This window comes from Antechinus flavipes, chromosome 4 (genome assembly GCF_016432865.1).
Source record: "Antechinus flavipes isolate AdamAnt ecotype Samford, QLD, Australia chromosome 4, AdamAnt_v2, whole genome shotgun sequence".
Lineage (NCBI taxonomy): Eukaryota > Metazoa > Chordata > Mammalia > Dasyuromorphia > Dasyuridae > Antechinus > Antechinus flavipes.
The window spans coordinates 115,178,331-115,204,077 of record NC_067401.1 but is presented as its reverse complement, the minus strand read 5'-3'; the positions used below and the strand labels follow the sequence as shown (position 1 = coordinate 115,204,077).

The following is a 25,747-nucleotide window of genomic DNA, read 5'->3' as shown; positions in this document are numbered from 1 at the left end:
CTGGCTGCCCATTGCCAAGTATAATTCACAAAGAATCATTTTCTCTTTTAAATCTCTGGATCTCTTTTCCTAGTTGGTTGATTTGCTTTTTATAATTTTCTTGTTGGATGATGGTGGTAGTTCTTTTTATTTCTTTTCATTATTTAATTTTAAAAGTTTTTCTTCAGTCTCTCATTTGGTTTTTGAAGTCTTTTTTGAGTTCTTCTATGAATTTTTTCCTGGGCAGATAATCATTTAACCTTACTCTGTAGAGCAAGAGGTTTTTTTTTTTTTTTTTTTTTTTTTTTTTTTTTTTTTTTTTTTTTTACTTCAGTATCCTCCTTTGAAGATGAATCCTGGTCTTTCCTATTCCCATAGTAAATTTCTATGATTACATTCTTTCTCCTTTGCCTGCTAATTTTTTAAAAAATGAGAACTTATTAGTTTTTGTTAAACATTTTGTTACAGTAAGAATTTGTTGTACCAGGATCTGACTTTTAATATGACAGAGCATGATGTAGTATAATCTAGTAGACAGAACAGGATAATCTGAATTCCTGTCTCCTTGCAAGTTTCTAAGATTCTAATTTACATACTATAAATTGACAATTTTATTTTCCTCACCCCTTGGCAGAGCATGTGCATTTTAAGTAAATGGGAATTTTGGAGTTAATGATGATATGATTGATTCCATGTTATTCTCTGATTTTTTTCTCCCACTGTAATGCTTGGAGCCCTATATCTTTAAAGTATTTTGCAAAGCAAAGGAAGAGATTTATGAATAGGATACTTTTAAGAAAAACTAATGGCACTTTTCATAAGTGGTATTAAAAGAGAAAATACAAAATCCTTTAAACTTTATATTATTAAAGGTCTTACAATAGGATCCAGATAGATTGTGCTTTACTTCTCTTCTTTCATCATTATTCTACCAAGGCTCCCTATTTTCTTGACTGATCAAATTTTACTTCTAATGTAGTTCATTAACTTTTTATTTTTAGAATCTGAGGACTTCATGGAAGTTGTTTGAAGAATTTTTGGAGTAATTTAATATTTCTGGACAGAATCAAAAGTATGAATTGTGCTAGAAGACATAAAAAAGGAGGCTTTTTAAGGTGTTTGTAACTATATACTAAATATTTCTTCAGAATGAAGAAAATCCCCTTTATTGATTATTGGCTATCGGTATTGTTACTTGTTTATTATATGAGCATGTTTTTCTTTTTATCTTCTCTTTATTCTTCCCAGATTGGAGAAACTAGATTTGTTAAAAACAAACAAACAAACAAATAAACAAAAACTTAACATGTTTAAAAAAAAAAAAAACAAGACTTTACTTGTTTGATTTCTCTTTGTCATTTTGACTATTAATTGTTTTTGCTAAGGTTAGGAGCATATTCATGATGATATCAGGGGTTGATTCTTCTCCTGTTCTTTATAAATATGAAAACCTTTGATAGCTCCCTATTATCTCTAGAATAAAATAAAACTATCCCTTAGATTGATATTTAAAGCTTTCCTTTGACTCCATCTCATCTATCTTTTTAGTTCTGTCTCATCATTCTCCTTCATATCCTTTATATTCTAGTATAACTACTATTTATTGTCTCAATATTTAGTAATTTTATTTAGTAATACCTAAATATCACTATTTATTAGCCATGTTGCCAACCATCTCCATGTATTTATATGGTTTCCTCCCATTCTGAAATATACTCCTTCCTCATCTTTTCCTTTTAGAATCTTTTGTCTTAAATCTTCAAGATCCATGCTCGCGCTGCATTCTGCTAGAGGAATTTACTAGATGTTCCTTGCAGGCAGGGACTATTTCATTTTTAGTTTTTCCCTAGTGCCTCACACAGTGCCTGGGACTTGGTAGGCAAATAACAGATATTTTAATAGAATTGAACTGCATTCCAAACCAGCAGTAACCTATGTGTGGTATGTTAATCCTCTTGGTAGCTTTAAATAAGCTCCTTTATGGCATCTTTGGAACTAAGCTCATATTCAGAGGACTGACCTTGTTTGAGGGGCTTATGTTTTTATCTGAGTAAGTTGAGATATACTACAAACCAAACTGTCAGTACATGCCTAATGATTGATACAGTATCTTGATCAATTTTCTTCTCTGACTTGTTGGAAAATGTTCTTGTTGTCATTTTTAGCTTGAGTCTCCTTTTTCTGCCTTTTTTTTTCCTTTCCTGACTGATCTAGTACCTATTAAGTGACTAATATATACACTCTTGCTCTTGTTTTTATTTTGCCTCTTGTGTTCTTTACTTTGCCTGTATTCTTTCAAGGGACTTGTCTACAATTGAAGAGGATTTGTGAGTGTCTTTTATGGTAGGCACACTGATCATAGTTGCTGCAACAATTCCTCAAAACTGATTTGGGGGTGTAGACTGAAAGCAAAAAGTGTTCCAGACTTTGGACGCTGGGATTGTGGCACTGGATTAAGAAGTCTAAATAATGGGAGACATGGAGTTCTGGGTTCTCTGAAGAATAAATTTGGGCCTGGGATTGTGGGGGGATGGGTTCATGGTGTATGAAAATCCTGGAAACTTTTTGGTTTTCCTGTTTTCCTTTCAATCTACAGTTTCTTTAGTAGCAACAAAAAGTTTGAGAGTAGCATGGAAATTTTTACCCTGTATCTTCAAGTTTCCTTTTTGGCATACAAGCAAAACACATTTTTTTAAAGGAACAATTTCATATTGGTTGTTCTTATTTTTCTAGAATAAAGTCCACAAATGCACAGAATGTGGCCTAAATGTTGTTTATGTACATAATGGCCAAGAGTTTTAAGTCTTGGCTTCCATAGATTAGATCTGTTCTTTGAGACTGATCTAAAAGATCACTAACTTTGGCTTATTTTGCTGTTCATACCCAATGTTTACTTTGGGAAAATCCTTCTGAATTAGCTTTAGTCTAGGACTTCATAAATTTGGACAGCAAGGTTTTTAGCTCCTATACAAGCACTCAAGGTAATGCACATAAGATATAAGGATTTCATAGACACCCATAATTAATGCAGAGAAGACACAGTAGCTCAGAAACAATAACACAGTTTTCTTCCTGCTCTGATAAGTCCCACTTTTACATAGAGTTTTAATGTCCTCCTTGGCATCACTTCATGATTTAAACTCCCTTTCAAAAGGGAACATTCCAGTGAGGACCTTTATAATTTGAAAGAAAATCCTGTACCCTCATTGTACTTCTTTGATGGCTTAAACTCCTCTGGTAGAGAAACTTATTTAGGCTTCCTAGCTAAGCAATTCTTCCCAAAGATTCGCATACTCTGAATTGTAATACTGGATTGCAAAGTCCTGATCTTGGTTTCCTTTCTTACTATGTATGCTTCCCAACATGAAACCATGTCCATGACCCTCATCTCTTACTAGTTGGCCTGCTACTCATGAAATTCTCTCTCAATAGAAGTTTTCTGGACTGTTGGATTTGCGAGTACTTGATTTGAGATTACCTTTATGGCTAGCAACAGATACACATACTGATAGGCACTGCCTCCTCACCCCTAACTCTCTCCTACAGAGCCACATCCTATTGCTTCATTGTCTAGATTTCTCTGGGGTTAAAGAAAGGTAGAAAGCAGAAAAGAAGGAAAAGGCCTGCGTCTTTGAGTATTACCTTGTATAGATCAGCACAAAGGTGGCTTCTCCCAAAATCCTGAGCCAACTAATTCATTTTAGGGCAGGTGAGGATAACAATACAGGTAGGTGAGGGTGGAAGGAGGGATGAACAAGGGGATGGGCAAGGATTAATAGGGGTAATGGAAATGGAGGGTAAAGCCCCTTCATAATATTTACTCAGACTTATCAGAATGATTTAGAAATGTCCTTGATGGAATCACCTACACTGTTTTAAATTGTAGCTTGATATGTAGGAATTTTCAGTAATGAAGGAAAACAATACTTCTATAGATATAAGATACAGTTGCTGCATATAATTGTGTATTTGTAACATATATTGATTGTAGTATTGTTTTCTTTTGCCTACTCTCTATTTATCCTGTATGTACTTAATTGTTTGTTTTTATCTCTCTTATTCCAATGTGATTTCCTTGAAAGTGAGATCTTTTTTTGGTACCCTAGCAGTATACTTGACAAATTCAGTAAATGCTTTCTAAGTATTATTGATTGATTAAGTAGGCTTTTGGAAACTATTTCAGATCCCTAAATACTATTTGTAATATGAGTCTTTTTCTATTTAAAGAACTGTTTCTTCCTCTCTGTAGAAATGCCTCTAAAAAAAGTTAGTTTTTAAGAGTCAGTTCTTTCAATATCAAAGGGTAATGCATATTTCCATAAATTCAGTCCATGGTACAATTATGAAGAGCATTGCATAAGAGGCTGGATTATCTGGGTTCCCAATTTCTGTTTATTATCTTTATAACTTTGCTTAGATCAACCTCTCTTTCCTAGGAAATAATATATTTTGAAACTCACTTTATTGGTAACTTAATGATTTTAATGTATTGTTATTTGTAATAACCTGTAATATGTGATAGATGACCTTGGATTTAGAATAAGTGGCTGGGAGTAAGACCAGCCTTTGATACAGAAGATCTTTGTTACTTATGACCAGTGGCCGAAGTCACATATATAATGTTTTGAGACCAATTGGAGGGAGCTTAGCTTATTTACTTAGAGGGTTCTCCATATGGATGAAGTAGAAGGTTTGGACACTGCTTCCTTTCTTTAAAAAAAAAAAAAAAAAAAAAAAAAAGGCCGACTTCAGATTTAGCAATGCCTTCCCTTAAGACCTCTTACATGTGTTGGCTTATGGCAAGGGCAAATCACAGCCTATCAGTGCACCAGATAACTGAATTATAAAATGCATAGCAGGTGTAGATCTACAATGGGATTAGGAATAGTTCATTGATAATTTCTTGCAGCAATGTAATCATAGATCCAATTTTTAAAAATCATTTCTGTGATACTTGTTTTTCTGAATAATTTTATTTCAAAATATAACTGGTTGGATTAAATCAACTATTGTGTTCTGATTTCTGCCCTTCCTTAGAATGAGTGCACTTTTCTTGAGAATTTGTAAATATTTTTCAATTGAGTAATGTTTCCATTTCAAATGTTATGATGTCTAAGTAGGAGTTATCAAACCATCTAAGTGTTTGCTTAATTTAATTACACTCTCTGGGCATAACCTATTTGAAATTGAAAACAAACCTTATTTACCATTATAATTAAATAAAAGTTTAAAGCAACTTGTTAAATAAGGTGTTTCATTTTTCCTATAGTTAATTTTGTGATCTTTATATTATACTGTAACAATAGTTCTTATTCTTTCCATTAGAATTTCAAATTAAAATTAGATTTCTTTTTTATTCTGGTGTTTAATAGTATATCTGAAGAAAAAAGTAATTGACTCTCATTTTGACCAATTCTGAATAGTTTGTGAAGCAGGAAAAATTTTATCTTCTGGTCATGTAATATATATATAGATATATATTTTTATTGCAAATATTGGTTACCTTTTTTTGAAAGGTTCTGTTTCATTTTATTTAACTAGGTTACCATATTGGATACTGAGTATGTTTTGTTCTTTCCTTGTTGATTAACAAACAGGGAGCATTGCTTCAAAACAATTTTTTTTCCCAGTAAAGCTTTCATTCTTCTTGGTTGTCTCTAATTTGAATTTTCCTTGAATAAATAGGTTATTGTCTTTTATGTGTATGTATACATGTGTATATATGTATGTCCACATATCTACATATGTCCATATACATATATACACACATTGGTCTGTTTTTACCATTCCCCAGATACTTCTGGGTTTAATAGTAGAGACAGATTTCCTAATTTAATTTAAAATATCCTACTTGGAGAAAAGTCTGAAATGGAAATTCAGTGCCAAGAAGGAGAAAATAAAATAGGTAAAATGAAAGTGCATTTTTTTTGGCCATTTCATTCAAGAAGTTAATATTAGAATTCATCATTTCTTGCTTTAAAATACTTTCTGTGGGAAAAAATGACAAAACATAGTTATCAAAATTAGTTTTTATTGATTTAGAAAGTTGGAAAACTGTTCTTGATCCTTTGTGATTCTGGAAGATCTCTTAAAATGGTCATTAAAATGATATCAAAGTTGTTTATTAAGTAGCTGTTAAGTCAGGTCTTGTACTAGACACTGGGAATACAAAGAAAGTGAAAGACCCCACCCCTAAAAAAAACTTAACTTCAAAATCCAGTGTATATTTCAATATATAATATAAATATAAAGCAGATAAAAAATTAATCTGGGAAGTGAAGGTGGTGGTAACAAATACTAGGGATTCTAAGAGATAAAGGCAAATAAGGAGAACATTTTCAAAGATTCATTTTTCTAATTATAGTTCTCATGTATATCTGGTAGTAAACTGAATTGAGTTGAGTAGCTAATGTTTCTTGGGACCATTCAGAATTACTTATCATAAAAAGCAAAGATTATTATCTGTGGCTTAAATAAGATAGGCCATTTTGTATATATTTCACTTTCTCTTTGAAGCTTTAATTATGGTTTATATATGTGTATGTGTATATGTATATGAGTGTGTGTGTGTGTATTTGTACATATATACATATGTGTGTATATATGTGTGTATATATCTATATTTAATCTATCTCTATATCCATGGTTAACTGTAGTTTACTGAAACTCATTAATGCTCAAAAAGGCACAAATGATCTGGCAGTGGCCATATTTCCCAAAGCATCAGTTTGGCTCCTTCCAAGACTACATAGCCATCTCCTGGAGAAGCAATACCTGTGGAGAAGGGGACAGTCATCTCCACCAACTGCCACACTGTCACTTCCATTTTTAATTTTTTAGGTGCTAATAATTCTTCATTGTTATTCATCTAAGAAAATTTTAATTTGTTTTTATTTAAATCAAAACATTGTTACAATGGTTTATTGTTAAATTATGTAACAAATTGAACATTTACTGCTTTTGAGTTGATATATTAATATTTGATTTTTTAGGAGCTTTCTATTTTGAGAAATTCTTGAGTAAAGGGAATGTCTTTATTTTGAGCTCTGCTTTGTAGCTTAATTACTTATTCCTTTTTTTTTTTATCAGTCTTATCAGGGCTATGAAATTATAAGTAATTAAGTATAGGTAGAAAATACCTAGAACAAAAAACAAGAGTCAGTATCCCATGTATGTGTAAATTTGTTTCCAAAATATAACCTGTAAATAAATATTTCCAATATGATGGTCAATCAGATGTATTAAATAGAAAAATAATATAACGGTACTGGAACTTTTTGCTCAAAGGCAAAAAAAAAAAAAATTAGTACACTGGACTGGTTATATACATTTGTCTTCAAATGATTTATTTTACCAATTTAATATAAAAACAATGGTGTTGTGTTTTCTGAATTTCCCTCTCCCCCCAAATTAATAGGCAAAGATTTGCTATTATGCTACTTGACAGCAGACTAATTTCAAGGGAATTTAGTAAAGAGTTAAAATCATGGAGATAATTGTGATGTCAATTGAAATGGGCTAAAGTTCTAAGGGAATCTAGTATTCTCTCATCTTTTTAATGGGATTACTATTTACTATTTGATCTATCTTCTTTAAGACAGACCACTTAAAGAATCTTCCCCAATCTGTAAAACTGCACTTATCTTCTCTCTATAATTACCTTGTATTTATTTGTATGAATTTTGTGTAAACCTTTATATATGCATAATATTTTCCCCTACAGAATGTGAACGCCTGGGTTCTTTCTTTCTTGCTTTTGTCTCTGTAGTCCTGATATTTAAGATAGTGCAAGACAAATAGTTGGCTCAGTAAAGCTAGACGCGTTTATGGAACACTTTCAAAGTTTTAAAAATTGTGATTGCTATTTTTTCATTTCTAATAATTCTTTGGGAAACTTGAGAGATGGCTAGTTGTCAGTTATATTAATACTTGAATGCTCACTTGGGTACATATACACTGAATTCTACATTGACATAACTGCCATATTGATATAGGCCCTCCTCACTTCACACTGGGGTATTCCATTATCATACTTATTATTCTTTCTGCCTCAAATCTCTGTCCATCCTTTACTTAGCTTTCAAAATGACCTCCTAAATTGCAGATGTGATCATGTCATTTCTTGTTATGGCTTCCTATCACCATCAAGATCAGATAAGAGATCTTTTATTTTTGTCTTTCAGAGCTTATCACAGCCTGGCATCTTTCTGGTTTCCATCTATTATTCCTAGTTCTGTCTACCAAGTAGAATATCCACTTTCCACATCAATTTATTAGTTTAGTCATTTTAGTCTTGTCTGGGTCTTCTCTAGTTCACAGGTGAGGAAATTCCTCAAGATTAAGTGATTTGATTTGCCCAAGGTCACACATCTAGAGAGTATCTGAGGCCATATTGGAATTTAGGAAGATGAATTCAGGCCTGCCATTGTATTCACTGTGCCATTTAGCTGCCCTGTGCAACAGTGGATACTTTAAATACTTGAAGTCTTCAATAATCTAAACATCACAAGTCCCTTTAATTAATCCTTTTATGAGTATAGGTCTTCATTTCCCTGGATACTCTAATCTGGATATCTTGAAGTGAACACAATGCTCTAGATGTGGTCTGAGAAGGAAAGCTTCTGTCACTTTCCTGATATTCTGTGGTTGCATCATTCTTTATGTACCCTATGATAACTTTTATTTGACCACCAGATCACATTCTTGACTCATTGAACTCGAAGTCCAGTAAAACCCCTTGATCTTTTTCGCATTAAATATTGTCTCAGTATGCTTATGCCATCTTGTACTGGTAAAGTCAATTTTTGAACCCTAAGTTATCCCATAAATATTATTTGGCCTTCTATTAGTTACAACCCAATTTTCTAGTTCTGTAAAAATCTTTTTAGATACTTTATATTGGCTATTATTGGTTACAACCCAATTTTCTAGTTCTGCAAAGATCTTTTTTGATAATTTATATTGGTTATTCCTCAAAGCTTTTGTTTGATTTGCACATTGGTTAAGCATGTCATTTATGCCTTTATCTAGGTCATTGATAAAAATCTAATCAATTCAATTTCATGGGCACCATTCTGGAGATTTGACATGGTATCATTAATAACTATTCTTTGAATAATAGTTCTGAATTTATTTAATTATAGTATGGTATAATCCATAGCTCATCGTTTAACATTAACATGGGAATAGTAGTAAAGTTCTTGCATTTTTTTTTTGTTTAAATATTGACTAAAGTCTCTTTTTCTTTGAGTGCTTAGTCATCAACTGAATCATAGTTTTAATCAACAACAACAAAATACTTCACCTAATGAGATTCAGTTTTCTTACTTGTAAAATGAAGGGGATAATACTTGCTTACCTAACTTTTAAGGTTTAAGGTTTATGAGGAAAATATACCATAAACTATGAGGTGCTACATGAATTTAAGTCATTATTAAATGCATTATTATTTTTCTGACTCACTGTGAGTTCTTTTTTTCTTTTCTTTTGTTTTATTTTATGGTAAGTTTTCAGTAATTGACTATTTCTTCTTCATGTTTTGCTGCACGGCTTTCTCGGACTTTTTTGCTCAAATTTCAAAAAGATGAGCATTGGTTCAGGTCATTTGCAGAATTGTGTGTCTTGAAATTCTTTTCATCTGCTGTAATCATATAAACTGTCTCTTTCTTATACACATTTGTGATAAACATACCTTGTCCTGAAATTGCATTGCCAAGTTGAATTTTTCTGGAGAGCAGATGGTTTTCTTGGGAAGAAGAGAAGGTTGGAATGATATTCTTTCAGATGTCATATATTTGCTTAGAGGTATTTTGTAGGCTCCCCAGAGATACTAATGGTTCATACCACTTTTTGCTGAATACTTGCCAACTTTAGTTTTTCTGATCCGACTCTTCTACCAACATATCCTTTGGTGTGGTATCAGAACAGTACTACATTTCACTTTTGGCTAAATGGGATGAGATTCACAAGGAAGGGCAATGTGCTGAGCTTTTACTTTATGAGTCCTTTATCTGATCTCTCTGGCTAGTTAATTAATAAATGTGAAAACTCTTTTTTGCCATTCTTTGTGGAAATGAGATTTTCAGAATCAGGACATTTTGTCTGGTCTCATAGTTTTTGAGATAGTCATGGATTAGGATAGGGTATCCAAGTTTTACTATTAACTAGTAGTAAAAGTAATTAAAGAAAGTATATATAAATCTAATTTTTATAGCAAATTGTTTATTTCTACTTTAACAGTATTTTAGATAATATAATTTCAGCCAGGATATTTTACTATTTATTTCAGAGGATCATGGAAAAATGACACGCTTAAGATTTCTTCCAATTGTTCATGTTGTATTTCCTATTTTTTTTTTAGTGGAGTCATCTGGTGAAAAGGATATTGGTCTTAAAGAAAGAAGAGTTATATATTTAGTACTTTGCTTACACTGCGGTAATCATTATTCATTCTTACTCAAAATTCTGTTTTCCTAAAATAACTTCATTTTTTGACCACATAGTTATAGTTCCCTTGAAGTTTGCACTAATTTTGTTTGCTCAATGGCCATATTTTCATGTTAGTAATGTTGTTAAGACATAAACTAAATACTCAAGAAAAATAAAGTAAGAAAAAGTATCTTTGATCTGCCTTCAGACTCCAGGAGTTCTTTCTTTGGAGATGCATAGCATTTTTCATCATCAAATCCTTCAGAATTGTTTTGGATTATTATATTGCTGAGAGTATTTAAGTTAGAAAGTTTATCATCATACAGTGATTTTGCTCATTTCACTTTGCATCAGTTCATTGTAAGTATTTACAGGTTTTTCTGAAAGCATTCTGCCCTTTGTCTTTCGTCTTTGTATTGGCCAATAGTATTCCATCACAATCACATACTACATCTTGTTCAACCATTTCCCAGTTGATGGACAGCCCCTCGGTTTCTAATTCTTTGCCACCGTTAAAAGAGCTGCTATAAATGTTTTGTACATATGGATCCTTTTCCTATTGTTTTTTATCTCATGGGTTATAGACCTAGGAGTTGAATTGCTTGGTCAAAAGATATGCATGATTTTATAGACCTTTGGGCATAATTCCAAATTGCTCTACAGAATGTTGAATCAGTATACAACTTCACTGACATATTCCCTTCAGCATTTGTCATTTTCCTTATCTATCATATTAGCCAATCTCTGTGTGTGTGTGCATGCAAGAGAGAGAGAGAAAATAGGATAGCATCTGAGAGTTGTTTTAATTTGCATTTCCCTGATATAGTGATTTAGAGTATTTTTTATCATATGATTATCTTTGATTACTTTGTTTGAAAACAAAGTTTTCAATTAAGGAAGTTTATCAATTTAAAAATGACCCATTTTTCTCTAAATTTGATTCCGTTTTCTGAGAAATGAGCTCTTTATCAAAGAAACTTGCTATCAATTTTTTCATAATTAACAATTACTATGTATTTCCCTCCATTCTGTTCCCCCTGTTTATCTTACTCTTTCCTTTTCCCCTACACATTTCCAAAAAAAAGTGTTTTGCTTCTCACTTTTACTTTTCCCAATATTTAGCAGACATACCTTGACCCCCACACACACATTCCCTACCCTACACCCTCATTTTTCTCCCTTCCTTTGTATTTTAACATAGATTTATATACCCAAATAAGCATGTGTTGGAATCTTTACAAACTGCTAACTAATTAGAATTGATCTAATCTTACAAGAAGATATTTTGGGCAGAACCTGAAACAAGGTACTAAGTAGAACTAATTAGTACAATGCTTGTGTTTACACCTTTACTCATTGGAGTTCACAAGTATGCCAGCTTCACAAAATAAACTTTGTAACTTTGTGAGTTCACACCTCCCTTGAAGCTCTTTGGGCCAGAGAGCACTATGGGAGAAAACCCATAATCCCATTCTCTCAGAAGATATAAGGCCAGTGAAGAGAGCGCTTATTCCAGAATATATTCCACTTGGCTGGCTGGTCGCAGAAGAGAGTTCAGCTGGATTGGAGAGGAGCACTCTGGTACCGGAATGACATGAAGAGTGGAGCTGGCTGGAGGCTGAAGAAAGCAGAGGCAGAGGCTGAAGGACAAAACCTTTGGATTTGGCGACATTCGGAGGGAGCTCTTGGAACCAAGCAGAGAGATAGACTTCTATGCTAACCGGGCTATATTGGAGATAATAAAAGATCTGAACTTTTATCACCTGGCTGCATTTGGGAAGAAGATCACCACATTTTGGCGCCTGAACAGAGACCGACAAAATCCTGATTCCAGGGAAGGCACCCAGAGAGAACTTTTATAATATTTTAAAGAAGAACAAGAACCCAACATTTGAACTCACAACATTTTTGGCGCCAGTTTTGTTAGCAGAATATATTCCACTTGGCTGGCTGGTTGCAGAAGAGAGTTCAGCTGGATTGGAGAGGAGCACTCTGGTGCAGACACAGAGTAATTTGGGAGATTTCAGCGGAATTACGCCAGAAGCCCTCTCTCCGAGGCAAGAGAGATCTATTCCAGAATATTTTCCATTTGGTGGCAGAAGAAGAGGTTTCAGAGGATAAAGCTACGAGTGGAGAGTTCAGTGGACAACCAGATTCATCTTCATCTCACACCACTGTAGTTGGTGGCTGGGCTCCTGCACTTCCCCCACTGAGACCAAGCTGGTCTGAAAGATTCACCAGAAAGCTAGCCGAGCCCCAAGTGAAGGAGACAAGAGATTCATTCCATCTCTGTGCTGGTTGGAGGCTGAAGAAAGCAGAGGCAGAGGCTGAAGGACAAAACCTTTGGATTTGGAGACATTCGGAGAGCTCTAAGCTAAACCAGCTGTGTTTTGAGAAGAACAAGAACTCCAACATTTGAACTCCGACAAGCATGTATATTCCCTCTTTGATCAGAGTAAAGTTCTCTTGCTTTCTCTCACTGAGACTCAGTATTGTGACCCAGATCCAAATATGGTCAATGCAACAAATTCGTGCCTTTGGTGCCAATAAAAGGACCCTTTATAATCTTCTGATCAGTTGTCTGACCTTTTTACCATTTAGGCTGAGAGGTCCAGTAAACTGCCACTGCCATCACTGATTTCGTCATCCACAAAATCTACAGCTAGTTTGCTGGGGAGGAGCCTGTTTTGGCCTGTGCTAGCCTCCATTTTACTCTCACTCTGGTGCAACAGATCTTTGCTGTCCATTTTCTAAATTGTCTTGGGCTGAAAAATTGCTTTACTCTATCCTTTTGTACATTTATTGAAATACAAGCATAATATGAAATGAAGTTGAAAGAAATTTGGGGTGTCTGTTTTCTGTGACTCTGAAACTAAAGGTAAGAAACAGACAAAAATTTTAAATCTTTTTAGAATGATCTATCCTGGAGTACTATTGCCTTATAAGTAAACACTTTGGCATAAACTTTGATTTTTTTTGGTGAAATCTTCTATAACTCATATAACTCATAAGAATATAAACAGGAATTATATAAAAATTCCTTCTATGGAAATCATATATTTGACCACTTTGCTTCCATTTTCTTTTTATTTGACTATAATACAAAAGTGATGTGATTCATTTTGAAATTTATTCATATTGAAAGATATCTATATATAACATTGCAAAGATTTTTTTGTTGTTTTCTTCATGAGCATGTATGAACTTAAATATTACTTCATAATGGGTATTAATAACTATATAACTCTTTTATGTTTGCAAAGTGCAGTATATATTTCTCATTTTATTCTCACAATAATGCTCAGAGATAGGTGCTTATATTATCTCTTCTTTATTTAGGAGGAAGTTAAGGCAAATAGAGGTTGAGACTCATTCAAATTCACACAGCTCATGAAGTTAGATTTGAACTCATGTCTTCCTGACCCCCGGCCCAGTGCTCTCTCTAACTGAGCCACCAATTACATATGTTGATTTTAATGATCTTTATATGATATTTGGGCTGATGAATATTTCCAGTGTTTTCTTCAAGTTCCAGCTTAAGTACCACCTTTTACAAGAGGCCTTTCCTGTTCCCTCTTAATACTACTATGTTCCCTTGTACATTTTTATTTTTTATTGACAAGATATATGCATGGGTAATTTTTCAGCATTGATAATTGCAAGACCTTTTGTTCCAACTTTTCCCCTCCTTCCCCCACCTCTTCCCCCAGATGGCAGGTTGACCAATATATGTCAAATATATTAAAGTATAAGTTAAATACAATATATGTATATGTGTCCTAACAGTTATTTTGCTGTACAAAAAGAATCAGACTTTGAAATAGTGTACAATTAGCCTGTGAAGGAAATCAAAAGTGCAAGCGGACAAAAATAGAGGGATTGGGAATTCCATAAAATGGTTCATAGTCATCTCCCAGAGTTCTTTTGCTGGGTGTTGCTAGTTCAGTTCATTACTGCTCTATTGGAACTGATTTGGTTCATCTCATTGTTGAAGAGGGCCGCGTCCATCAGAATTGATCATCATATAGTATTGTTGTTAAAGTATATAATGATCTCCTGGTCCGAGCTGAGATTTTTTTTTAATAGTATTTTATTTTTCCAAATACATATAAAAATAACATTCAACATTGATTTTTGTAAGATTTTGTGGTATGTTTTTTTCTCCCTCTCTACTTTATCTCTCCCTTCCCTAAGACAGCAAGCAATTCTAATATTCTAATATCTTCATTTGCCATAACTTATCCAGCTATTCCCCAACTGGTGGTCATCCATTCAATTTCTAGTTCTTTGTCACTAAAAAAAAGAGCTACTATAAACCTTTTTGCATATTTGAGTCCTTTCCCTTTTTTTAAAGATCTCTTTGGGCCTAGCAAATATAATAAAGATGACAATACTCCCTAAACTAATCTATTTATTTAGTGCTATGCCAATCAGACTTCCAAGAAAACATTTTAATGATCTAGAAAAAAATAACAATATAATTCATATGGAAGAACAAAAGGTCGAGAATCTCAATGGAATTAATGAAAAAAAAAATCAAATGAAGGTGGCCTAGCTGTACCTGATTTAAAACTATATTATAAAGCAGCAGTCACCAAAAACATTTGATATTGGCTAAGAAATAGATTAGTTGATCAGTGGAATTGGTTAGGTTCACAAGACAAAATAGTCAACTATAGCAGTCTACGGTTAGACAAACCCAAAGATCCTAACTTTTGGGATAAGAATTCATTATTTGACAAAAACTGCTGGGATAACTGGAAATTAGTATGGCAGAAATTAGGCATGGGCCCACACTTAACACCATATACCAAGATAAGATCAAAATGGGTCTGTGATTTAGGCATAAAGAATGAAATTATAAATAAATTAGAGGAACATAGGATAATTTATCTCTCAGACTTGTGAAGGAGGAAGAAATTTGTGACCAAAGATGAACTAGAGACCATTATTGATCACAAAAATAGAAAATTTTGATTACATCAAATTAAAAAGCCTTTGTACAAACAAAACTAATGCAAATTAGATTAGAAAGGAAGCAACAAACTGGGAAAACATTTTCACAGTTAAAGGTTCTGATAAAGGCCTCATTTCCAAAATATAGAGAGAATTGACTCTAATTCATAAGAAATCAAGCCATTCTCCAATTGATAAATGGTCAAAGGATATGAATAATTTTCATATTTCAGATAATTTTCAGATGATGAAATCGAAACTATTTCCACTCATATGAACTGATGCATTGTTGGTGGAGTTGTGAACAAATCCAACCATGCTGGAGAGCAATCTGGAATTATGCCCAAAAAGTTATCAAACTGTGCATACTCTTTGATCCAGCAGTGCTACTACTTGGCTTTTACCCCAAAGAGATACTAAAGAAGGGAAAGGGACCTGTATGTGCCAAAATGTTTGTGGCAGCCCTTTTTGTAGTGGCTAGAAACTGGAAAATGAATGGATGCCCATCAATTGGAGAATGGTTGGGTCAAATCACTATTGACCAGAGAAATGCAAATTAAGGCAACTCTGAGATACCACTACACACCTGTCCGATTGGCTAAGATGACAGGAAAAAATAATGATGAGTGTTGGAGGGAATGCGGGAAAACTGGGACACTGATGCATTGTTGGTGGAGTTGTGAACAAATCCAACCATGCTGGAGAGCAATCTGGAATGATGCCCAAAAAATTATCAAACTGTGCATACTCTTTGATCCAGCAGTGCTACTACTTGGCTTATACCCCAAAGAGATACTAAAGAAGGGAAAGGGACCTGTATGTGCCAAAATGTTTGTGGCAGCCCTTTTTGTAGTGGCTAGAAACTGGAAAATGAATGGATGCCCATCAATTGGAGAATGGTTGGGTAAATTGTGATATATGAATGTTATGGAATATTATTGTTCTATAAGAAATGACCGGCAGGATGAATACAGAGAGGACTGGCAAGACTTACATGAACTGATGCTAAGTGAAATGAGAAGGACCAAGAGATCATTATATACTTCAGCAACGATACTGTATGAGATATATTCTGATGGAAGTGGATTTCTTTGACAAAGAGAAGATCTAACTCAGTTTCAATTGATCAGTGATGGACAGAAGCAGCTACACCCAAAGAAAGAACACTGGGAAATGAATGTAAACTGTTTGCATTTTTGTTTTTCTTCCCGGGTTATTTATACCTTCTGAATCCAATTCTTCCTGTGCAACAAGAGAACTATTCAGTTCTGCACATATATATTGTATTTAGGATATATGTGACATATTTAATATGTATAGGACTGCTTGCTATCTGGGGGAGGGGGTAGAGGGCAGGAGGGAGGGGAGAAATCAGAACAGAAGTGAGTGCAAGGGATAATGTTGTAAAAAACTATCCAGGCATGGGTTCTGTCAATAAAAATATTATAATTATTAAAAAAAATAAAAAATAAAAGATCTCTTTGGGGTATAGGCCCAGTAGCAAGACTGTTGGATCAGTTTAATATTTCTTTGGGCATAATTCCAAATTGTCCTCCAGAATGATTAGATCCTTTACATCTCCATCAACAGTGTATTAGTATTCCAATTTTCCCATATTCCCTCCAACATTTTTCATTATCTTTTCTTGTCATTTTAACCAATCTGAAAGAGGTGAGGTGGGTACCTCAGAAGTGCTTTAATTTACATTTCTGTAATCAATAGGGATTTAGACTATTTTTTCATTTGACTAGAAATGACTTAATTTCTTCATCTGAAAATTGTCTGTTCATATTCTTTGACCATTTAAGGGATGTTTTTTGTTATGGCTTTTTAAATTCTTCTTTATATTACTACTGCTTAGCATAATTCTTAGCACATAAATAGGTTCTTAAAAACTGCTTGTTGCTTTGACTTAGACTTGACTTTATGCTGAGTTGGTAATGTCTTTTGTTAAATATAAATGGATATTAGTATCTAACCATTTCTGTTCTATGACAGTAGCATATATATATTTGTCATTGGCAAAGTTCTTTCTTTATTAAATTTTGGTTAGCTAGATTTCTTTAGTTTTAGAGAACCAGAGTTACTTTCTAAAGCCATACACAACTGGTATGTGCTGGAAACAGAACTCGAGCTCATGTCTCTTAGAATTATTGGGCTTGGGATAATTAACATACTTTATAGGGTCTTAATAGACTAGGTAAAATAGTGGGATGAACCTAGTAAGATTAAACTCACTGGAATTAAATGTAGTCTTATAGACGTCAAAGTTGGGTTGTTTTTTTTAACCGTAGTGCACAATAGAGAAAACATAGGTAGATAATAGGTCTTATTAAAAAATATATGGGGATTTTAGGAGACTTTAATTAATATCAATATCAGTCAGTAGTGTGATTTATTAGCAAAAAAGAAGCCAATATGGTAATTAGAGGCATTAAACAAGGCATATTGTCCAGGATCAAAGAGATGATAGTCCCAGTGTGTTCTACCCTGGACAGACTACATCCTCAGTATTGTGTGCGCATTCACTTTGAGAAGGATATTGATTCCAGAAGTGAGTGACTAGAGTGATTAAGAGATTTAGTATTCTATCATATGAGATTCAGCTGGAGGATATAGAGATGTATAAGCTCAATAAGAAAATATTTAAAGGGGTACAGAGTGTCTTTTTCTAAATTTGAATGTTCATGTGGAAAAGAGATTAGCCTTTTAATGTTTGGTCCCAAGAGAGAGGAATTATTATTATTATTATTATTATTATTATTATTAGTAGTAGTAGTAGTAGTAGTAGTAGTAAAGAAATAGTCTTTACTATCTTTGCCTGCTAGAGAGTTTATGTGGATTGCATATCCATTGCATACTGTCATTGTCTTTATCTTTTTGACATTTTCTTTTAAAAATCTTGTTTAATATTTTATTTTTTCACAATTACATGGTAAAAACAACTAACTTTTTTTTTCCTTTCAAATTTTGGGTTTCAAGTTCTGTCCTTCTCTCCCTTCCCTCCCTTGTTAAGAAGGCATTTAAGTTGACATAGGCTATACATGCCTAGTCATGTAAAACACATTTCTATGTAAATCATTCTGTGAAAAAAAAAAAAAAAACAGACAAGAAAAATCAAGAAAATAAAGAAAAAATTTGTCTTTGATCTGCATTCAAGGCTCTATCAGTTCTTTCTCTGGAGGTGGATAGCACTTTTCATCAAAAGTCCTACAGATTGTCTTGAGTCTTAGCATTTTCTCTACTCAAAGTTCTGAATACTTAGCATTTCCATGGGATGCAAAAATACATAGTTGTACTAGGTGGTTTTATTTTAGTAGTGTTTTATTCAAGTTATATTAAATCAAGATTCAGCTCCCTTGTAAATTTTTTCAGTTTATTGTTGACCCTGGGGAGCCAGACATTAAGACATTTGTCTCAAACTATATATTAGTAGCAGTTTGATAGGTCTTTCACTCAATATATTGTTTCAGTTTCACCATGCAAGTTTACATGGTACATTGAAATATGATGAACCCATTTTATTATCTATGTGGCTATAATGAGATATAGCAACTACTGTTCTACTTTCTTCAACTGCATGATTTTTCTTTCTTTTTTTTATCCAAATAATAATTGTTTACTGTTTCTTAAAGCATAGGAAAATATGCCTTGTATTTCTTTGTATTTAAGCCCAGTGATACAGCAGGGAAAAAAATCTTGTGAGTTTTTTTGTAATGTGTCATTAGGGACTGGAAGTGATCCTGACTTTTCCAAGGTGAACCAGCAGAATATCAGCTTCACTGGTTCAACCATGCCTCAAACAGTCTATGCAACAGATGGTCTGTTTTCTGAATATCTGCCTAAATAAATTATGAAGAGGCTAATCATGAATTAAATGGATGTTAGAAGATAAGTTGTTTGGCCATGGCAAAATGGGCTATTAGATCCACTTCTCCTTCAGTAGTGTCATGGTGGTTACTAGTAAAGGAGAAGAAGGTACCTGAGTCATCCAGTTTTAGATTATCTATTACTGTTGATTGGGTACTCTAAATATGAAGTAATTATTGAGTAACTAAGTCAGTAAAGAACTGGAGAAACTAAATTATCTAATTCTTGGCATTCTCAAAATAAATGAAAATAAAACAAAAGGTGTTTGCAACTAAATTGGAGAATGGCTCATTGGTTATTTTTTGAGAAACAAATGAAAAACTTAATGGAGTTTAATCATGCACATAAAGTCAACAAAAATCACAATTTCTTGGGACACTTGAAAGTTTTATACAACCATATCCAAAATGCATACTGTGAGTTAAAATAAAAGTTTATATGATAACATGTGTAGAGGATTAAGCGGAAGGAAATTCAAGTGAAAACTCAATAAGACATTCTGTATTAAAAATCAACATATACTTATTATTTGTTGACTTAAATGTAGGGCTGGATATGGGGTAGAGGGTCAGGAACAGTAAAAAACATATTAGAAAACATGGTTCAGAGATAAGAAATTTGAAAGACCAAAGATAGAAGTTTATTGCTTATTTATATGATCTTTTTTTCCAAGAATAGTATCAAAATGGTGCTGGACATGGAACCTCTAATTACTTATTTTTGTCATTTGTTTGTTTAAAAAATAAGTTGCATTTTATTTTTATGCCAGTCATTTATTTCTCCGTAATTATTCCTCTGCTCTTCACACTATTTAAACTGTTCCTTTTTACTAAGAAAAGTACTTAATAATATTTGACTATTTCTTGACAGCTTATATGTCATATTTTATGTTCTCAGTTCCAGACTTCTCTTCTGAAAAAAATGAGGTGGGAGTCATCATCAGTTCTCTGGTTCTATAATAACTGATTTCTTAATTATTAATTAAAATGTGATTAATTTTTAGCATTTTGTTGATTTACTTGATTGTAATAATTGTTTCTTTTATAGTACTGGGTCTCTTTATTTCAAATTAATCATATTTGACATTTCTTACATACTGATGTTACATTATTATTTCTATATCATAATTTTTCCTATGTATTATAATTGATGAGTATTTACTTCCCTACACCAACTAGATTTTGCTACCTACCACCAAAAATATTTTTATGTGTACGCATACACATACAGACACACATAGACACACACACACACCCAGCAACAAGTTCATTGTATTAAAGAATATGAACAGTTTACTGACTTGATACATAATTCCAATTTTTTCCTCAATTGGATCAATTCATAACTGGCAGTAAACTAAAACTTATTTTTAGGTGTGGAAATGAGACAGGCAGTAGATCACACAGCTAGTAGATATCTGAAGCTGAATTGGAACTCAAGTCTTTCTGACTCCAGGTCCAGTACTCTTATTTACTCTGTCATCTTCTTGCCTCAAAGAACAATAGCAAGTTGAGCTAGTGATATTTATAGGTTAGATGTTATATATTCTTGGATCCATTTCACATTGGAAACAAACCTTCTAAAATACAGCAAAGATTTTCCTGGAAGTATTGTTGGAAATGCAAGTTTGCTGCCATTACTGCCTAAACTTAAAGATGACATCCTAACCTCCCAAGCAATAATTTCTTTTCTTGTCCTGCTTCTTCTGTGCTTGCTTTTATCATTTCTGAAATAATCTTTTTATTGCTCATAGGTGATCTACTGTTCATTTGGTGGAACATCCAAAGGGCTACACTTTAATAATCTGATAGTAGGACTTGTTCTTCTTACAAGAGGGAGAGATGAAGAGAAAGCAAAATGTGAGTAATTAGGGCATTAAAATTGTAAATGTAGAGCAATTTTAATTATAACTCTTAAGATTATGATGGCTATCATGACAAAGCAAAAAGTTACATTCATTAACATTAGATTTTAATTATTTTTGGTAAATTATTTTCTTCTTTATCTTAGTTACCAACTGTTCTTTTTTACACAGTATAAGTCTAAATTGGAGAAGTGTAGTGAACAGAATCTCAATTCTTCTGTTTTCTTTATAATGTATGGGAATAATGTTCAAATAAATAGAAATATATATCAATTTTTCTAGTAGCTATCAGATTTAAAGAGAATACACAGTATATCTTAACCAAGTTTCAAATATGTTTCTTGATAAATGTTTTTAATATATATTTTGCTATAGCACATAGGGAGTATTTATTCCATATACTCAACAGTTTCATCAGAGAATAAAAATGTTTTGACAGTTATTAAAAATTCCAGTAAAGCTGTGTCAACTATCACATGGAAAACAGAATGATATTGGTAGAATTAGCTATACCCTAGAAAATCCTGCATTAAAATATATATATCTAAGGCTACATTTAGATTTGGTCCTATTATTACCAACAACTTTAATTTTTTTTTTTTCTTTTAGACATTTTTAGTCTTTTTTCAAATGAATCTGGGAGTTATGTTGTACGGGAAGAAATGGAAAGGATGCTCCATGTCGTGGATGGAAAAGTCCCAGATACCCTTAGGAGGTGCTTTTCAGAGGTATTTTTCAAAATGTTTAATTTATACATACTCTTGACAGATTTTGAACTACTTTTACACCCATGTTGTTTAAAGGTGTGAGTACTGAGTTACATTTATGGATACTATTGTCCTAGAAATAATTAGATGATATCTCAGGAATTTGTATAATTGAAAGGATGCTTCCCAACCTTTATTATCAGAAGATTAGCTATTGTACCTGTAACAAACTAGTTGTCTAAACTTTACTTGTCTTAACTGCTTGAATCTTTGTTTTTTCACTTTCGGGATTAAAGAGACTTGGAAGTTGAAATTTAAGATTCACAGATACACAATGGTACCTGGTACTGTTATTTCTATTATATTCAAAGATTTTATGTATTGGTTTTGTGGACTGGCTGAGGAAGCTAAACATCATCACTTGATAACACGTGTATCTGTTGTACCGATAAAATCCTTTTATCACAAACGGTCCTGTTATAGCTATTACTATTTTTGTTTTTAGGGTTTTCCATCAATAATTTGAGTGTTATGTTAAATAACAATTGTACTTTGTAGGGTTTAACAGTAACACAATTAATTTTTGATCTGTTTTGAGTGAAGTAATACTCTACTTTATTTTCATCATTTATTTATAGCTTTCTTTTTAAAATTTTGATTTCTTGATTTTCTCTTTCTCAGTTTCTTTATTCATTTAGAAAACAAACAGAATCATATCAATTATACATATGAAACCATATAAAAATTTCTCTATTAGTCTTGTTGTTAAAAAAAAAAGTCAAGAAAGCAAGAAAATTATACTTCCATTTGATGAATGAATGAAGAGTTCATCAGTTCTTTTAGCTAGAAGTAGAAGTAGGTAGTATTTTTTTTCATCATGAGTCTTTTAGAATTGTTTTGGATCACTGTATTGATCAGAATAGCCAGTTCTTTCACATTTTATCATCCTATTTATAATTAATTTGTATTTCATTTCATCTCATTTTCTTTCGTTTTTATTTCTCTTTCTCTTTATCCTATCCCTCCTCAAAAATCTTGTCTTCCAACTACTGCCTCCACCAATCTACCATACCCTCTTATCTCTAAATCCTCAGTCCCCCAAATATTTCTTACCCCCTTTCTCTCCTATTTCCCTGTTGGGAAAGATAGATTTTTATATCCAACTGAGTGTATATTTATTATTCCCTTTTTGAATCCATTAAAATAAGAGTAAACTTCAAACATTGATTCCTTCCTATTTTCTTTAGTGAGCTTTTGTATTTCTTTTACTATTTGGCCAATTTTGTTTTTTAAAGATTACTTTTCTTCATTGACTTTTTGTACCTCCTTTTCAATTTGTTCTGTTTTGCTTTCTAAATAGTTTTTTCCTTCAGTGAATGTTTCTTCTTACTTTTTTATTTAGCTTATTCTATTTTTTTTTTTTTAAGGATTTTTGTGTTTCTTTTACCATTAGGCCATAAATTGTCTTAAATTGGAAAAATGTCTCTTGATTATTGATTCTGCCTTTCTAGAGTTTGATATGAGGCATTTTTTTAATGTTAAAAGTTATTCAACTTTAAAGTTGTTTGGAGAATATTGGGAGAGTGTAGCTTGGTCTTCAGCAATTTGTAAGTGCTTTAGATCTCTGTGGGGAAAGAAAATAGAGGTTTGTTATTTCTACGTACTACTTAAGGATATTTTTGTGTTTTTAATTTAGTAGGTGATTTTGGAACTAAATGAGTATCTAAATCTAAATATTTATTGAGTGCCTAAGCATTGTGCTAAAGTGGGGAGGAATGATAGAAGTTGCATAATCATTAATGACTAAAAGCATATAAATAGCTACTACTTAAATTGTAAGAGAAAAAAAATTATAAGAGACTATCAGAATTTTCTTTTTTTTTTTTTTTGAGTAATACAATTAAATTGTGGAAGAGGTTAGAGGAGGAAATGCAGTTCAAATTTGATATGGATGATCAACACGCATAAATAATCTTTCAAAAGGTGTTTTTAGTGTTGAAAAATAATCTGCTTTTTGTAGTGTTAGAAAAAAAGTTGAAAAGTTTTTCATTGTGTATGAACATGTATAAATCATTGTTAATAATTTAGTGAACACCCATTTCATAATTTTTAAGAATGTTAGAATTAATAATTATGTACACTCTATTGATAAATTCTTCCATGTATGACTTTTAGTGACTCTCCTTCCAATTTAGCTGTTTTACAGCCAATTACGGAATTTCTGTTTTATCAATTGGTTAACTAATATTTCTTTATATATATTAACAGCTTACTATATTCTAGGACTACATAAACCTTCTCCACTTGTGATCCTTTTTTCATCTAAGAAATTTTTACGTGATCCTGGATAGATGGGTATATAAAAATCAAACATTTACTGATAATAAAGCATAATTTCGCGAACCCCTCCATTCAGTTATGGAGTTGCAAACCACAATTTAAGTTGGGCTTCTTAAACTGGCCAAGTACTGTGTTAAGTATTTGCATAAACAAAGGGAAGCAAAAATAAATCCCTGTTCTCAAGAACCTTCCAGTAAAATGGAGGAGACCAAAAAAAAATTATGTATAGATAAGGAAGTGTGTGTGTGTGTGTGTGTGTGTGTGTGTGTGTGTGTGTGTGTTAAGGAAGATTTGGAAAACCTTCTTTCTGGAGGCAGGGACTTTACATGAAATTTGAAGGAAATCAGGAGGCATAGGTGAGGAGGAATTGGATTCCAATCATGGAGAACAGAAATTTTCTATAGAAAAGTAGCCTGAAGTTTACTAGATTGGAGGTTCAGAGAATAAATGTTGAAGATGGTAGAATGGCAGACAGCAGTATAGGGAATTCTCTTTCTATAAAACTCCTTTAAACAGTTCTAGAAAATGCACCAAATTCTGATAGGAATTAGAGTAGGTCTTGTGCCTTGCCTAGTTTGATAGAGGAGGCAGCAGGGAGGTCTGCAGGTAGTGAGGCTTATTGGTCCATATGCTATCCACATAAACTCTCTAGCAGGCAAGAAAAGGTGGTACACCGGGGCATCAGGAGGTCCCACACCTATACCACGGCACCAACACAACCATATCTGGGATACTGGTAGGGAAAACTGCCAATTGGCAACTTTGTTATCTATTATCCAGTTCTGGGTCACAGATCCAGGGTAGATCAGAGCACAACGATTTGACCAGTTAGGGAGGCCCTGGATAGAGTACCTAGAAAGGAGAAAATTCATAAACCAGCCCCTAACATTGTGACTCCCAGATACAGAGCTGGTTCTCATTTCTAGCATCTATTTCTGCCTGCAGAAGAACCAGAGCAGGAATCCCAGATCAATTCTACATTTTTGTAGCAATAGAGCTTTTCATCTCGCTTTTAGGGGCTGTTTAGCAGCATTCTATTGTTGCTCAAACCCAAATCTAGGTCAACAACTTGTAGAGCTCATACTTTGCCCATAACACTTTAACCTGCAGAAGACTACTTTAGGAATATTGAAAGCTTAGAAGCCCCCCAGTCTGTCCCTGTGATCCTGGAATTACACAATACTCAAATACCGCAAGAAAGCCGGGATCCAACCAACTTAGATCAACTCTCCAGAAGTGCACAGAGTCCAATCCTAATAGTAAGTTTGAAGGTAGTCATTAAATAAACATTCATTAAGTATCTATCATGTATTGGGCACTTTGTTAAGGGATAGGGAGACAAAAAGAGGCAAAAGTCCCTACCCTTAATGTAATTGTGATCTAATGAGGGAGATGAGCAAAAAAAAAAAAAAAAAAAAGTGTGTGTAAGCAAACTATAAGTAGGAAATAATTAAAAGAAGAAAAGTGCTAGAATTAAGGGGGGATTGGGAAAAGCTTCCTGTAGAAGATGAAATTTTAGTTGGGACTTGCAGTTCAGGAGGCAGAGATGAGAGAGAACTTTCCAGGTGTAGGATATAGTTAGGGAAAATGACTGAAGTTCAGA

General features: G+C 33.1%; 1 protein-coding gene across 3 annotated transcripts in view; it reads left to right on the top strand.

Moving 5' to 3' along the window:
• Positions 1 to 25,747, top strand: part of USP32 (ubiquitin specific peptidase 32) — a 242,267-nt gene that overhangs the window by 83,146 nt on the left and 133,374 nt on the right. For all 3 annotated transcript variants that reach the window (XM_051994086.1, XM_051994085.1, XM_051994084.1), the window contains exons 3-4: positions 20,987 to 21,092; positions 21,707 to 21,825. In XM_051994086.1, coding sequence (XP_051850046.1) covers positions 20,987 to 21,092; positions 21,707 to 21,825 — 225 coding nt within the window. The remainder of the gene's footprint in view (positions 1 to 20,986; positions 21,093 to 21,706; positions 21,826 to 25,747) is intronic.